General features: G+C 41.9%; 1 protein-coding gene across 2 annotated transcripts; it reads right to left on the reverse strand.

Moving 5' to 3' along the window:
* Positions 1–1,210: 1,210 nt before the first annotated feature.
* LOC308298737 (molybdopterin synthase catalytic subunit) lies at positions 1,211–13,443 on the reverse strand. 2 transcript variants are annotated; one of them, XM_080742396.1, is made up of 7 exons: positions 13,363–13,443; positions 11,255–11,359; positions 10,517–10,656; positions 8,769–8,999; positions 7,332–7,485; positions 3,012–3,135; positions 1,211–2,029 (listed from the first exon to the last, which is right to left on the reverse strand). In XM_080742396.1, exons 4-7 carry the CDS (start codon positions 8,965–8,967, stop codon positions 1,955–1,957), a joined length of 552 nt encoding a protein of 183 aa, XP_080598522.1. In that variant the 5' UTR covers positions 8,968–8,999; positions 10,517–10,656; positions 11,255–11,359; positions 13,363–13,443; the 3' UTR covers positions 1,211–1,954. The 2 variants fall into 2 exon arrangements, with proteins under 2 accessions (XP_080598522.1, XP_080598521.1); XM_080742395.1 differs by having other exon boundaries at positions 11,238–11,359.
* Between the last annotated feature and the right edge of the window lie 1,266 nt (positions 13,444–14,709).

Raw genomic sequence — 14,709 nt, forward strand, 5'->3', positions numbered from 1 at the left:
TGGGGGTCTGTGGCCAAATAAAATAAAAATCATGCGGTGACCCCCCTGGGGGTCCCGGACCACAGGGTGAGAACCACTGGTCTTACGCATACCAAACTGGGGCGTCTTTGAAATTAACACGTTTGAGAATATAACTAAACAAAATGAAGACTAACCCAAAACTAAGCTAAACTAAAGCAAGTGATCATGGCTAAAGAATGAAGCACTCAAAGCAACAACAGCTCTTTCAGCCTTTTGTTGCTCGTGGTGACATTGTGATTTGTTGTTCCTCTATATCTATACAGAGCATGTGGTGAGGCCCAGTTCTTGGGTGGACGTGGTCTTTGGAGTGGAAGTGGGACTGGGCACTCTGGCCGTGGTCACTGGTCAGCGTGCTGGCTCATCGTCAAGCATGGCCACGCGTGTCCAGCATCAGAGACGTTGTGGTGTGGAAGCTGTGCAACAAACGCGTTTTTGAGATTGTACATCTGGCTATTTTCAACACACGACGACACCAGTCATACAACAGAGAATACATTTCATTATTACAGAGGTCTGCATTACCCTAAATACAGTTTTAGTACTGATTTTGAGATTGCCATACCAGTCAGATCACAGAAACTGCTAACATGAACTCAATATACGATATCTTATAAGAAAGGTTCATTAAATGGGTCTTATAAATATCAACAAGGGGTAGAACAGTGAAATTTCTTAGTGTTGGAACTCAAGCTGTGATTAATCAAGCTGCTGTCAATGCGGAATCTGTAGTGGGGCTCAAAAACAAATACACACAGTGAGGCAAGACAAGAATTCAGCCTTCAGAAGTATGAGAGATTTTACTCAAGTAAGGATCCCAGTAGTGGATCAAAGAACACGCCACAGCTGCTCCCTTCTTAAATACAGGGTTCCCAGTTCCACACATCTTTACCAATTAATTTCCAAAATATTTCCAGAATATTTAACCCGATTTCCAGGACTATATAACAATAATTCAGCTCAATAACGAGTCGCTTACTCCTATGCGCAATGCCCAAAGACAGGTGTCTTTGCCAGTGGTACTCAACCTTTTCAGGCCGTGACCCCCGAAATAATCATATTTGAACTGGGGACCCCCCCCCCACCCTGAGTTGAGGAATTTTGTATAACACGGTTTTATTGTGAAAATAGCTGATCTACATGCTCAAAACACCTCACGTTGCGAGGCGTTGTGAGCATGTAGATCTGCTATTTTCACAATTTCTGCCTCTAATACTTGACAATTTGGCCAATGTTTAATTTGTCATTTCGGAGGTATTAACAAAATCAATAACCAAAGACAATGCATAGCTATTTTTTCCAGGACCTCCCAGGACCCTTGATCAATTCCAAAACTTTTCCAGTACTGGAAAAATATTTTTCTAATTTCAAAATATTTCCATGAATTTCATGACTGTGGGAACCCTGTAAATACCTCACAGAACAAACAAGAACCCATCTTGATAACGAAGGATGAGTATATATATAGTTGATTTAAATGTTCACATGTTAAAATTACATTGACATTCCCCCATAGAATCATCTAAAGATATCTTAAAAAATGGCGTAACGTGTCATGGCACCAAACCTCTTCCAGGCAGAGGCGAAAAACCTAGATTGTAACTCTTTCTCTTGCACTAGGAAATGTCAACTGCAGTCCCCTTTCACAAACCAACCTCCTCTATCTCCCAGGGGTCCAGCACATGGAAAAGGGCAAAGACTATCGCGTCCTAGGCTGATACAGACAATAAGTCTCTCTGATCCCCAGTATTCCTAATAATACTACGACCAATGGAAGCGATTAATACCGACAGATTTATATTAGGTTTTCTCCGTCTAGTATAATACATTTTTTATAATGTAAGATATATCATTGTAAGCATTGTTTTAATAAGGGTAACAATAATAATAATAAGGGTAATAATAATAACAAAATAATAATGCATCCAGATTGGATTCAGGTGCGTTTAGAGCGACCCCATGGACATTCTTGATTCTCCTTCCAGCTTGAACCGTCGTCCTCATATATCTCCTAAAACACACACACACACACACACACACACACACACACACACACACACACACACACACACACACACACACACACACACACACACACACACACACACACACACACACACACACACACACACACACACACACACACACTTTAGCTAAATTCAGAGTAGAAAACATGATATTACTCCTATACTATCTAATATAAAGTTAATTAAGCTCTTTTTTAATACAAATTGCCCCTCAAAAATGTTACTGTAATTGATCATTATTTTTACACTTTGTCAATAATGTTACATAACAGTAGTGAAAATATTATTTTGTATGATTGTTTCAATCGCTTAAAGTACTGTAACTGCTGCACCACTATCACTGTACTTACAGTACTAACTAATACACCCCATATTTGCCCGAGAGAGAGTGTTTTTTACTGGTGATTCAGTCAGAGTGTATGAAAGGGTGCGCTCGTTTTATTGTCCACGACATTGCAAGCGGCGCGAAGGCCAGCGGACCTTGGTCCTGCTCTTCGCCCCCGAGCGCCGCAGGCGCGAGTGGCCGCGAAGAGCGGGCCAGGGCCGCGCGGCCGGCGGAGCGCCGCGCGAGTTACGAAGCCGTGGTGAATGCAATCGTTATATTTATGCCCAGGCCGTAAGGCCTGGGCAAGCCCACGATAAACGCCCGCGCAGTCCGGTGCGCATTTCCGAACGCACCCTTTCCCCACACTCGGACTGAAACACCAGTAAAAAACACCATCCCATTTGCCCGATGAAGACATAAAAGGTCGAAATGTTGCACCAGTAAACAGTGTGCAGATTTTGTATCTTCTCCTTGATTCTTGCCTCTGTGAACTACTAGTACACCTGTACATTACTACTAGTAGTCGTAATTCATCACAAGTAAACTATAGTACCTTTTTCCAGATGGGGACAGTAGATTACAGTAAACTAGAAGTACCTTTTTCCAGATAGGGACAGTAGATTACAGTAAACTAGAAGTACCTTTTTCCAGATGGGGACAGTAGATTTCAGAGTATTAATGCAGTACTGGACGGCCTGAAGGGAGTCCTGGCGATGGGGTGACGATATCGCTATGACAACACTGGCCTCGCCCACTGGCACGATGCTGGACACGCACGCATGCAGACACACACACACACACACACACACACACACACACACACACACACACACACACACACACACACACACACACACACACACACACACACACACACACACACACACACACACACACACACACACACACACACACAAACAAATCAATTTATACATTAGTGCTGTCAAACTATTCAAATAATGCAAAACAACCATATGATTAATGCAAAACAACCACATGATATTAATCACACTTAATCGCAATTTTCTTTATTGGCTCAAACTTGAATGATGAACTGAAAAGTAGTGCATTGTGTTCTAGACGTGATTACCCTAGATTTGAACCTGGTTTCCTGCTGATATAGATCCTGCCTGCTTGCTCAGGGGATACATTTAACGTTGAAAAAATTACGTCAGATCATGTCTGTGTCTACAGTACTTTGACATAATCTAAACAAGTGACAATTCAGTGCGGACTTGAAAGAGTCCAATGTTGGCATCTGACGAATCTCCATGGGGAGAGAGTAGGGCTGTCACGATTATGACATTTTACATGACAATTAATTGTCTTGACTCAAATAATTGCGATTAACGACTTAATTGTGTTTTTGTCGTTGACAATTACATTTCTGTTTGGCTTTTAGGTTTTGAAGTTGCACATGGTAGATATGACACATAACCTAAATATATAAAGAAATTACTGACATATTTGACAACTTTATACTTAAAAAATAACATTGATAGGATATATAAATAGCCGATCTACAAGCTCACAACACGGTGCAATGTGATGCGTCGTGAGCTTGTAGAGCTGCTATTTCCACTATTTTTTACTTAAAAAATATATATATATGAAAGTTTTTAACATGGACAAAATTATGACGATTATGAAAAATAATCACGATTATGTCATATAATTGCGATTAGATTATTATGTAATAATTGTGACAGCCCTAAGAGAGAGTGACAGAGGGCAGGGGCTGCCACACTGAAAGCCGAGGGTCCTTTTATTGCTGGGAGGGATGGTGAGGAGCCCCAGGTCAGAAGATCTCCAGTTCCACGCTGGGGAGTAATCCCCAATGAGGTCAGACAAGTACCATGGGGCTAGGGCATGGAGAGCGTTATAGGTGAGGAGGAGCAGTTTGTAGGTGATGCGGGACTTAACCGGAAGCCAGTGGAGGCGTTTGAGGGTGATGTGCTGACAGGGTTTGGTACGGGTGAGCACTCTGGCAGCTGAGTTCTGCACACACTAGGGTTGTCACGGTACAAGCACAACACAGAGTACATTACCTGCACACCGTTTTTAAATAAAAGTTCCTTTTGTGGCATGATCATCCATGTAAATTACTAAGCTTGTTATAATAATTATAAACACTCCAAGCATATCACGTGACGAGAGGGGAAGAGAAAGAAGGCCTGCTCAATGCTCACTGCAGTTTACACAAGTTTACAGTTTACAGTTTAGGCATTTAGCAGACGCTTTTAATCCAAAGCGATTTACAATCAGCAGATAACATCACAATAATAAACAAGATAATATGTTTATCACAAGACGACAAACAATGGAGGACGCGAGGGATTTGGCGTGTACTACTGTTTACACAGAGCCACTGGCCATTGCACAGAGTTGGGTTACTTGGCTATGCACTGACTGCTGGCCTGTTTAAGACGTTGTGTTATGTAAGCCTGTTATTATTACAGCATCCGATGCGATAGTATTTATTCGCGAGGAGCGTCAATATGCCTGCCTGCATAGATATCTTTGTATCAAAGAGAGGGTTTTTGATTGATAACTTTTTAACTTTAGTTTGCAGAGGTACAGACTGATTTATATACAAAAGAAGGTTAAAGGGATAACAAAAATGCACTGCACTGAATTGTGTGCACTTTGTTATAGGCTGGTTTGGTTTCATACAGGTAATCAATCACCATGATATACTATTACTAATAACCAGTAAGACTCCCTAATCGGGAGTCAAGTGACCGTCAGGTCGCAGCGTGATTTTAGGGCAAAATGTGTAGGAGCAGTGTCCAAAAATGTGTTTGAGGAAATCGGCCTGATGGTGGCGCTATATGGGACAGATCCATGTTGATGACATGAGTGTAGACATAGGGCTGTCACAATTATTACATAATCGTCTAATAGCAATTATTTGACATAATCGCAATTTTGACAGAATTGTCAGAATCGTTTACAGGTTGAAAAATGTTCATATTTTCAAACATTTTCAAAAATAGTGGAAATAGCAGATTTACAAGCTCACAACGCGTAGCGATGCGACGCGACGCATTGTGAGCTGGTAGATTGGCTATTTCCACAATTTATCAATGTTCTTTGTCAAGTATAAAGTTGTCAAATATGTAAGTAATTTCTTTGTATATTTAGGTTATGTGTCATATCTGCCATGTGCAACTTCAATGCCTACAAACCAAACAGAAATGTAATTGTCAACGACAGAAACACAATTAAATCGTTAATCGCAATTATTTGAGTGACAATTAATCGTCATGTAAAATGTCATAATTGTGACAGCCCTATGTAGACATACTGTGTACCGATTTGCTTGATTTTAGGGCAAAATCTGTAGGAGCAGTGTCCAAAGATGTGTTTTAAAAAATCGGCCTGAAGGTGGCGCTAAATGGGACAGATCCATGTTGATGACATGAGTGTAGATATACTGTGTACCGATTTGCGTGATTTTAGGGCAAAATGTGTAGGAGCAGTGTCCAAAAATGTGTTTGAAAAAATCGGCCTGATGGTGGTGCTATATGGGACTGATCCATGTTGATGATATGAGTGTAGACATACTGTGTACCGATTTGCGTGATTTTAGGAGAGAGGGCGAGATCATTTAGCGACCTACAACCGGGTCGCGACGTGGTCGGTAGTTTTCAGCGACCGGGTCGCTAAATCGACCGACTGGGACGGTAAAACCACCGACCGGGACGCTAGAACCACCGACCGGGACGCTAAAACCACCGACCGGGACGCTAAAACCACCGACCGGGTCGCTAAATCGACCGACCGGGACGCTAAAACCACCGACCGGGACGCTAAAACCACCAACCGGGTCGCTAATTCCACCGACCGGGACGCTAATTCCACCGACCGGGACGCTAATCCAGCGACCGGGTAGGTAAATCCACCGACCGGTGGTCGCTTCCACCGACCACCGGGCTACTAACCCTAACCCTAACCCTAACCCTAAACCTAACCTCAGTTAGGCTAACCTGCCACGCAACCTCCCGACCGGGTCGCTAAATCACCGACCGCGTCGCTAAATCACCGACCGCGCCGCTAAAGCGAGCGACCGGGTCGCTAAATCGACCGACTGGGGCGCAAAATCTTCCGACCGGGTCACTAGATGTACCAACCGGGTCGCTAAATCTACCGACCTAAAACTGCAGGCAGGTCGGTAGATTTAGCGACCGGGTCGGTCGATTTAGCGGCGCGGTCGGTAATTTAGCGACCCGGTCGCTCGATTTAGCGACCCGGTCGCTGAAAACTACCGACCACGTCGCGACCCGGTTGTAGGTCGCTAAATGATCTCGCTCCTACTGGATTTTAGGACAAAATCTGTAGGAGCAGTGTCCAAAAATGTGTTTAAAAAAATCGTCCTGAAGGTGGTGCTAAATGGGACAGATCGACGTTGATGACATGAGTGTAGACATAGTGTGTGTTTACCGATGTGCGTGATTTTAGGGCAAAAATTGTAGGAGCTGCATCCAAAAATGTGTTTTGCAAGAATCGGCCTCATGGTGGCACTAGAAGAGGGTCATGTGTGAATTGATGGGTGGAGGTTATGGTTTGTGCAAAATTTGGCATGGATCGGGGCAGCGGTTGCGGAGATATGAGCAGGTCAAATGTGTGACGTGTGACAGACTGACAGACAGCTGGTCGAGGTTTTGATAGTAACTGTGACCGCAACAAGTTTCGAACTGGGTGTGATGAAGAGGACATCCAGTGGTTGAAAACGGTATTACTTGTACACACTGCAGTCTGTCCAGGGCTTTTTGGGGAGCCCCAACAAGACACTGTTACAGTAATCCAAAATCAAAACCTTCGAGCATGCAGATCTGCTACTTCTGATGCTTTGGTGTGACGCTGTAGTATGATCAAGTCGCGTGTTCGTTTAGAAAAGATTAGAATATAGGAGGTTTCCGCCCGACAGCGACGATAACCAATCAATAATCAATCAATACCCCAGCCTGTGATGGATGCAGATGTGTCTCACGCCCGGCCACGCCTCCCTGGCACCTCGGCAGACTTTCCTTAGCTCGGATTGGGCCATGGCCTCGTATGCCTCGTACTCCAAGCGAATCACACGCCTCCCCTCGAACGTGTCCCGCGTCGTGCCTGGAGCGTCAAATGTGCAAACACACATATCGTCGTTGTCGGGTGAAAACCTTGTCCAAAACCGTTTGTAGCTTGTAGATCTGCTGTTTTCAATACTTTTGTGCGACGGCCTTGTATGATGAAGCAGGGCTTTATTTTGCGAAAGAACATACACATTTGAAACATGGAGATACGAGGTTTCCACCCGGAAACGACGATATGATTAGAGTTGCCTCTAATCACATATATTCAAAATAACATGTGTTTCAAAATAACAATGCATTTACACTTTCACAGTCAACATAGGTCACACTGGCCATATTACTGACACCGGGAAAGGATGGATACGAAAAGCACAACATAACATAAGTCAGTGTTTCTCAACCTATGAGGTCAGGAGGACCCCCAGGGGGTTCCCCACACGATCCCTGATGACAGTGAAGTTACAATTGATGGACTTTTAGGACCTTTTTAATACCTCTGTCCCAATTCATTGCATTGTAACATTTCTGGTTTCACACAGGGGTTTTTGTAAAGCACAACAGAGGAATCAAATTCGACACATCTTTATTAATGATTTCAACAATTCTTTCTTTACCTTTTTATCCCACAATTTTGTAAGCCATTTTTCACCCAGTGTGAATTGTCTCATGTAATCCTGGGCGCTACACTCCCTCTGCCGACCTGAAGAGAGCAACGGACTGACCTCATGCTTCCTTCAATGCATAAGGAGTATGAGGGCAAGACCAGTGTAAACCAATGTGAACCAATGTAAAACTCCAATCACTTCTTGACTTGCCTACACAATAGAAATACAAGTCAGATAGGACCCTAGCCAGAATGAGTAGCGAATGAGAAAAATCGTGAAAATTTGTGTAAGTCTTTGAATATTTTTGACCCGATTCTATAAATGTCTTCTAAATCCTTCTAAAGTTTTCTGAAAAAAACTTTGTTTCTATGTCGGTGGTGCTCAAACCTTTTCATGTCAAGGACCCCAAAATGATGATATTGTATTTATAGTATTTGGCCACAGACCCCCATCTCAAAATATTTAGTTCCAGGGACCCCCCAGGAGCAAAGTTTGAGTTATGTGCTTAAGAAATACATATATTCAAAGATTTGCACACATTATCACTACTTTTCAAAAATAGCAGATCTACTGTAGATCTGCTATGTTTCAATAGTTAAAGTATATAAAATAATTAGGACCCCTCCACCTTGGGCCCTAGTAACTCAGTCCCACTTTTCCCCCCTTGTGACGCCCCTGCACGCACACATAGAAGCACACACACATTTTGTAGTACCTATAAACATAGCGATGGCTCCACAGCCTTCGTCGCCGACGAGCCGCGTGGCGGCGTCAACCGACAGCGGCTCGCACGTCAGTTTCAGCCAATCACTGCCCTTCTCTTCCTCCATCGCTCTTTCTGCACCTCCGTTCTCATCCCTTCGTTTGGCGTTCTCCTCCTCCTCCTCCTCCTCCACCCCCTCGGCTGAGTTCATCGGCAATATGATATCCTGATGAAACCTGTGTGCTGGATTATGGCGAACGCCCAAAACTGTCTTTAGTAAACAACGCATATTCTGCCATCATTCCATTTAGCACTCATGTTCCTCAAACCTTTCCATGTCAAGGACCCCCAAATGTATATGTATTTGGCCGTGGGACCCCCATCTGAAAACCTTTTGTGCCAGGGACCCCTCACAATGCAACTCAATGCGACACGTGGTGCGTACATCAGTATACTAGGGCTGTCTTCGACTCAGGATTTATCAAGTCGATTCGAGTCGCGGGGGTTAATCCGACGCGTCGACGAATCGTTTATGTGTAAAAAAATAAAAAATAAAAAAAGTTGTGCTTAAATGACTGGAGAGGAGGCGCGACCGCGACGCATTGATAGAGTACCGGTACAACAGCTGTTGTAAACCACTATGATTGGTGGATTCTCTGCTTTGAAAACTGCCTGGTTGTAATGATTGTATGCCTCTCCAAGGCTAAAGGAACAGGGCTAAAGCGCTAGCATGCTAACGATTTAGCCCTGTTCCTTCAGGAGGAAAAACAACACCAAAGTAGGCTAAAGGTAACAATAATGTAACATCACTGCGTCGATGCAGAGCGACACACGGCTGCATCACAATGCAAGCAAATTGTCATAATCTAAAACTTTTTAATAAGTCCTCTACTCCACCGCAGTCCTCTGCCTTAGACCACCACCACAGAGCTACACTCAGCGAGTCAGCGGCAGTGAGTGAAAGTGAAAGCGCATCGCGCTGCTGCTTCTTGGTCAGCTTTAACAAGTAGAATAACAACAAGTCGACGCATTTCCTTTCAAAGCGGTTAACTTCAAAATAAGAGCACCTTGTTATATGATCAAGGCAACTTTCAAGTCACGTGAACTGGTTTTATTTTTAAGTCTAGTTGCAAGCAGTAGGAAGTATGGACTAAATAGGAAGAACATGACAGTCCAGCGCTCTCATACCGCACCGGTGTGATAAAAAAATAATATATTTTTGACGGCTCGACTCAAACAATTGGCGTCGATTCCGGGGGCTTAAAACGACGCGTCGATTCGTCGAATTTTTGAAGACACCCCTACAGTATACAGTGTTGTTTTTTTTTTAAGAATATCTTTATTCATGTCAGAGTCAAACAGTAGATTCATATCATTGCAGTATAATCAAGACATTTCTTTTTTTTCTCCCCAACCCAACCCTCCCCCCCATTGTCGTCATTGAACAGACCACACACGAGTGGCCTTGTGGTTAGGGTGTCAAACAAACATTATAAAATGGGTCCCAGTGCCTCCCTGCTTGGCACTCAAGGGTTGAATTTGGGTTAAGTCCCTGCAACATACTAGCATCATGTCCAAGGGGTGTACTTGTACATCAAGCTGCCTCAAGCAACAAATACAGGAGATGGGCTCCTGCCCTATGGGCCTCAGGGCTCTGCAAGGCTTATTTATATAATTGAACAGAGGTAATTTATCTATGGGTTTAAACCACACACCACATGTGGAAGAGGACTTTAGATATGAAAAAACAAGAGTCCTACCGTGGGTTCCCCTCTAGCCCCCACTGACGGGAGTGATGACCGCGACCTCCTCGCCCTCCGACAGTGTTACCGTCTGGTCGCCCAGTTCCACGTACTGCTGGCCCACTGCCAGAACCACCTGGTCACTCAGAACGTCCAGTCTAGAAGAAGTGAGAGAGAGAGAAGGGTGAGGAGACCTAGAGAGCAAATAGGACAGTGTGTGTGTGAGAGAGAGAGAGACGATAAAATGCCATAAAAGGTTTTTATTTTTTGTGAAATATCCCTTTTAGTAAAAGTATCAATACCACAATGTTCAAAATGTGTTCAATTAGTTCATGATTTATTTTCCTCATGTCAGAAATGCTTTGACAATATTGTTTTTTTTTTTCATGCCAATAAACTATTTTGAATTGAATACGAGAGAGTGGGAGAAGGATAGAAGAGCAAAATATGTTTTGTAGTTTAATGCCAATAATCACATAAAAAATAACAACTATTATTATAATATAATACATATTTATGATATTAATGAATGATATATTCTAATATTAATTAATTGAATACAGAGGGCTTTCAACGTAAAAAATACCGTAAAAGGTCTTATTTGAGATGTTCCTTTTAGGCAGGGTGTTTAACTGTACTTGTACTGTACTACATTTCAATTGAATTGACTATACTTGTACTGTTCTCCATTTTTGTCTAATAAAATAATCAATCAATCAATGATGGATAATATGTATACCGTGGATGTCGCAGTACCAGTTCTTGCCACAGGAGGCTACTGGTGAGCTGTGCCGGCAGAGTCAAGGTTTCTGACCTGAGTCCAGCTACCTCTGCACTCTGAGCGAAATACAACACTAGCACCTAGAGAGAGAAGACACACACACACACACACACACACACACACACACACACACACACACACACACACACACACACACACACACACACACACACACACACACACACACACACACACACAGAGAGAGAGAGAGAGAGAAGAGATTTCATTCATATCCTAATGGTTGGATTTTGCTATCATTTATATACATGAAAACAATACAAGGGCGTCAATGGGTATGGCAGGGGTATGCAGCTGCCCCACCTGGGGGAAAATAAAAGTTACTTTTAAATATAAATCAATGAATGTCTCTTTGTCTATCTGTGCTGGTTATGTTGTTAAATTACAGTAAAATAACTACAAATGCAAAATGTTACAAAATGGTCACTTTAATAAGGTATTATAATTGTATTCTCCACACTTTTATTCTCCCCATTTTGACAAAATGGTATATTCCCAGGTTCCACAGGTCAGCTGCACAGGTGCAATGCACTTGAACAACCGTTCCAGGCTGCCATATCCAGCCCAAGAAACCATAGAAACGGGGGGGAAATAAAATGTACTTCTTAAAATAAATGTATCATGCCTGTTGCTAAGGTATGGCAACATGACTGGTGTCTTGCAGCCATACCTTAGCTTTTTCTGAACTGACGCCACTGAAACAATACATTGGCAGGATAAACCAAATGTGGATGACAGGGGAACGTAGAATAGCTGTAAAGAGCCAGAGGATATTTCATAGATATGGGAACATTTGGGAAATGATGGGGAAGCTAGAAATGCAGTGCACACACTGGCAACTATTGACACGTAACTTACATTTGTTTTGCATGGCAGGATGCTATTTAGGTAGGTTGCTTGTTGTTTAGACTTTAGACAGGTACAAGGTTTGAGTTCACCTGGAATAGTTATTGTGAAGCACTAGATTCTTGTCTTTGCTTGCACCATAGGCCTACTTATGTGACTATTTATTTACTTTTTGATCGGGTTATGGTATTTACTCGGTTGTAAGGACATCAGGGTAAAGTGATTAGATTCTAATCACTATATTCTACTCTGTAGAATATAAGGACACGTGTATCTGACAGTGTATAAAGTCAGTATACCAACTTTATGAGGAGGTTTTGTGTTTTTCTAAAAGACTTTTCCTGAAAAGTTAATATTTTGGACATAGCTGGTTTCTGCACGAGTCACGACAAGAGATACACATCTGCATTTGATGCTAATGTTCTATGTACCTGCTGCTGCAACTACACACGCTACAGTGTATATCTAAAGCTATCCTGTGTTTGTTTTCTTACCTCTCCTCCTACTCTATGCAACTTTCTCCTCTCACCGACAAAACTACAAAATAATGCACGAATACAATCATTTCACCCACTTATTTTTTTTTTAATATCTCTAAGCCTGTGATATGTGATATGTGACAATAATACAATATCTGAGCGGGCTACTGTGTTCTATCCGTTTGTCATGAGTTAAAGAGAAGGATCTCGATGGAAATAAAGCCTTGCTTTACCTGAGTTTCCTTTTAGTTGTCCTATGAAAAACTACTACACAATCAATCAATCAATCAATACAGTAGATTTACTAGTACTACTGTTAGTAACACTATTACTACATGTATAACTACTAGCAAACTATTACTATTATTAGTATTAGCTTATGAATAACTTCTACTACTACTATACCATAATACTACTAAACACTACTAGTAGTAGTAGTAGGCCTAGTTAGTAGTAGTAGTAATAGTAGGTTAGTAGGCTACCACTAGTATACAACAACTATATGCCACCAAAAGTGTTTAGGCTACAAACATTCTTTCAGGTAGGGAACATTACTGGAAAGCAGTGTTCTCGTTTTTATGTTATCATCATATGATCATAAGAAAGGGATAGCAACAGCTGTTATTAGTCCAATACCAAATAATATCAAATACCATCCACTATTAGTATTAGTACTTCCACTGTCAGACAGTGCTAGTGTTGATACACTACAGTTATGATTGAATATTCATATATCTCACCTGCGCCGTCATTAATAATCTCTATAGTTATTTGAACTTTCTGCAAAATTCCTTCCACATCTTCCGGGTCGTTTGCGGGCCGTTTGGTCATTGGCTGTACGTGCGCTATACATCCATGACGTCCGCCGACGTTGCGTTCCGATTGGTGCAAAGCAGAGCCGTATAATGGAGAGTTGCGTCACTCCCGTTCACTTCATGGGCGCAGTGGCAGGACTCTCTGATTAGACGGCTCTGGTGCAAAGGGAGAGGAGTGTTGCTTACCCCGTAACGTGATTGGTTGGTTCTGGTCACGGTGGGCCGAGGGTCATGTGACGCACGCACGCACGCACGCACGCACACACACACACACACACACACACACACACACACACACACACACACACACACACACACACACACACACACACACACACACTTTAAAAACAAACCTAGCCCAGCCCCCCCCTCCCCTGCCCCTTCTTTGTCTTACTGTTTGTTTAGACTTTATACTGTTTTCTCTTTTTTTTTGTTCTTTAATTTTTTTTATTTACATATCTACATAGTACTGTGTTCTATTCGTCTGTCATTCAATGTTATATGAGATACTTAAATGGTTTCCTGTGGAAATAAGCTTAGTCTTTTCTAGGATCTCCTTTTAGTAGACCTTGTACCAGTGAACTGTACCGTCATGAAACTGTACCTTTTCCTATGCAAACTTCTAATAAAGTCTTCAATCAATCAAAACTCTCTCTCTCTCTCTCTGCTCCATCCCCTTATTCCCTCCTCCATATCATTGACATACTCAACATTAAAATGCATATCAACATCAATCGATGACTTCCAAATATTGACTTGATAGACAATAACATAATGTGTAACAATAATAAATTTAAATTTGAATAAACAAAACACCAAGGCTTAAAATAATGTCACAATGTTTAATGAAAATAAAATGGTACAAGAAACCACACTAACAAAAGCAATTCAATTCAAGAGAACGAAAAGGAGCAAAACGAAATAGAACATCAAAACAAATTATGCAAAACAATTACAAAGACTAGAAAATCAAACACGTTTTTCCAATAAGCAATATATTTAATAATGCATACAATTTTATTTCATGTCCCTTAAGATTCAAAAAAGCTGTACTGTAGAACAGCATTATCCTTTTCAAGTTAAAAATCTGTTGAATTTGTGAAAGGCAGACTTATAGTAACAGCAGCAGCCGGTCGATCACTCATACAAGCACTCAAAACCCACACACACTTAAATAGCAACGCTTGCATAACCAGCAAAATGACAACACATTAAACGAGTAGTTCACCCCCAAAATGACTTTTTTTGTTCAATAATATTTTGGGTTTTTTG

The sequence above is a fragment of the Nannobrachium achirus genome, assembly GCF_963921795.1.
Source record: "Nannobrachium achirus genome assembly, chromosome: 14".
In the NCBI taxonomy this organism is placed as follows: domain Eukaryota; kingdom Metazoa; phylum Chordata; class Actinopteri; order Myctophiformes; family Myctophidae; genus Nannobrachium; species Nannobrachium achirus.

Bases quoted from the DNA above. Each gene is read 5' to 3' on its own strand.
- LOC308298737 (XM_080742396.1), bottom strand. From the start codon at position 8,967: ATGAACTCAGCCGAGGGGGTGGAGGAGGAGGAGGAGGAGGAGAACGCC. The intron at 7,486-8,768 runs GTACTACAAAAT...TTGACGCTCCAG, and splicing joins AGCCATCGCTATGTTTATAG to GCACGACGCGGGACACGTTC. The intron at 2,030-3,011 runs GTACTTCTAGTT...TGTGTGTTTTAG, and splicing joins CTGTCCCCATCTGGAAAAAG to GAGATATATGAGGACGACGG.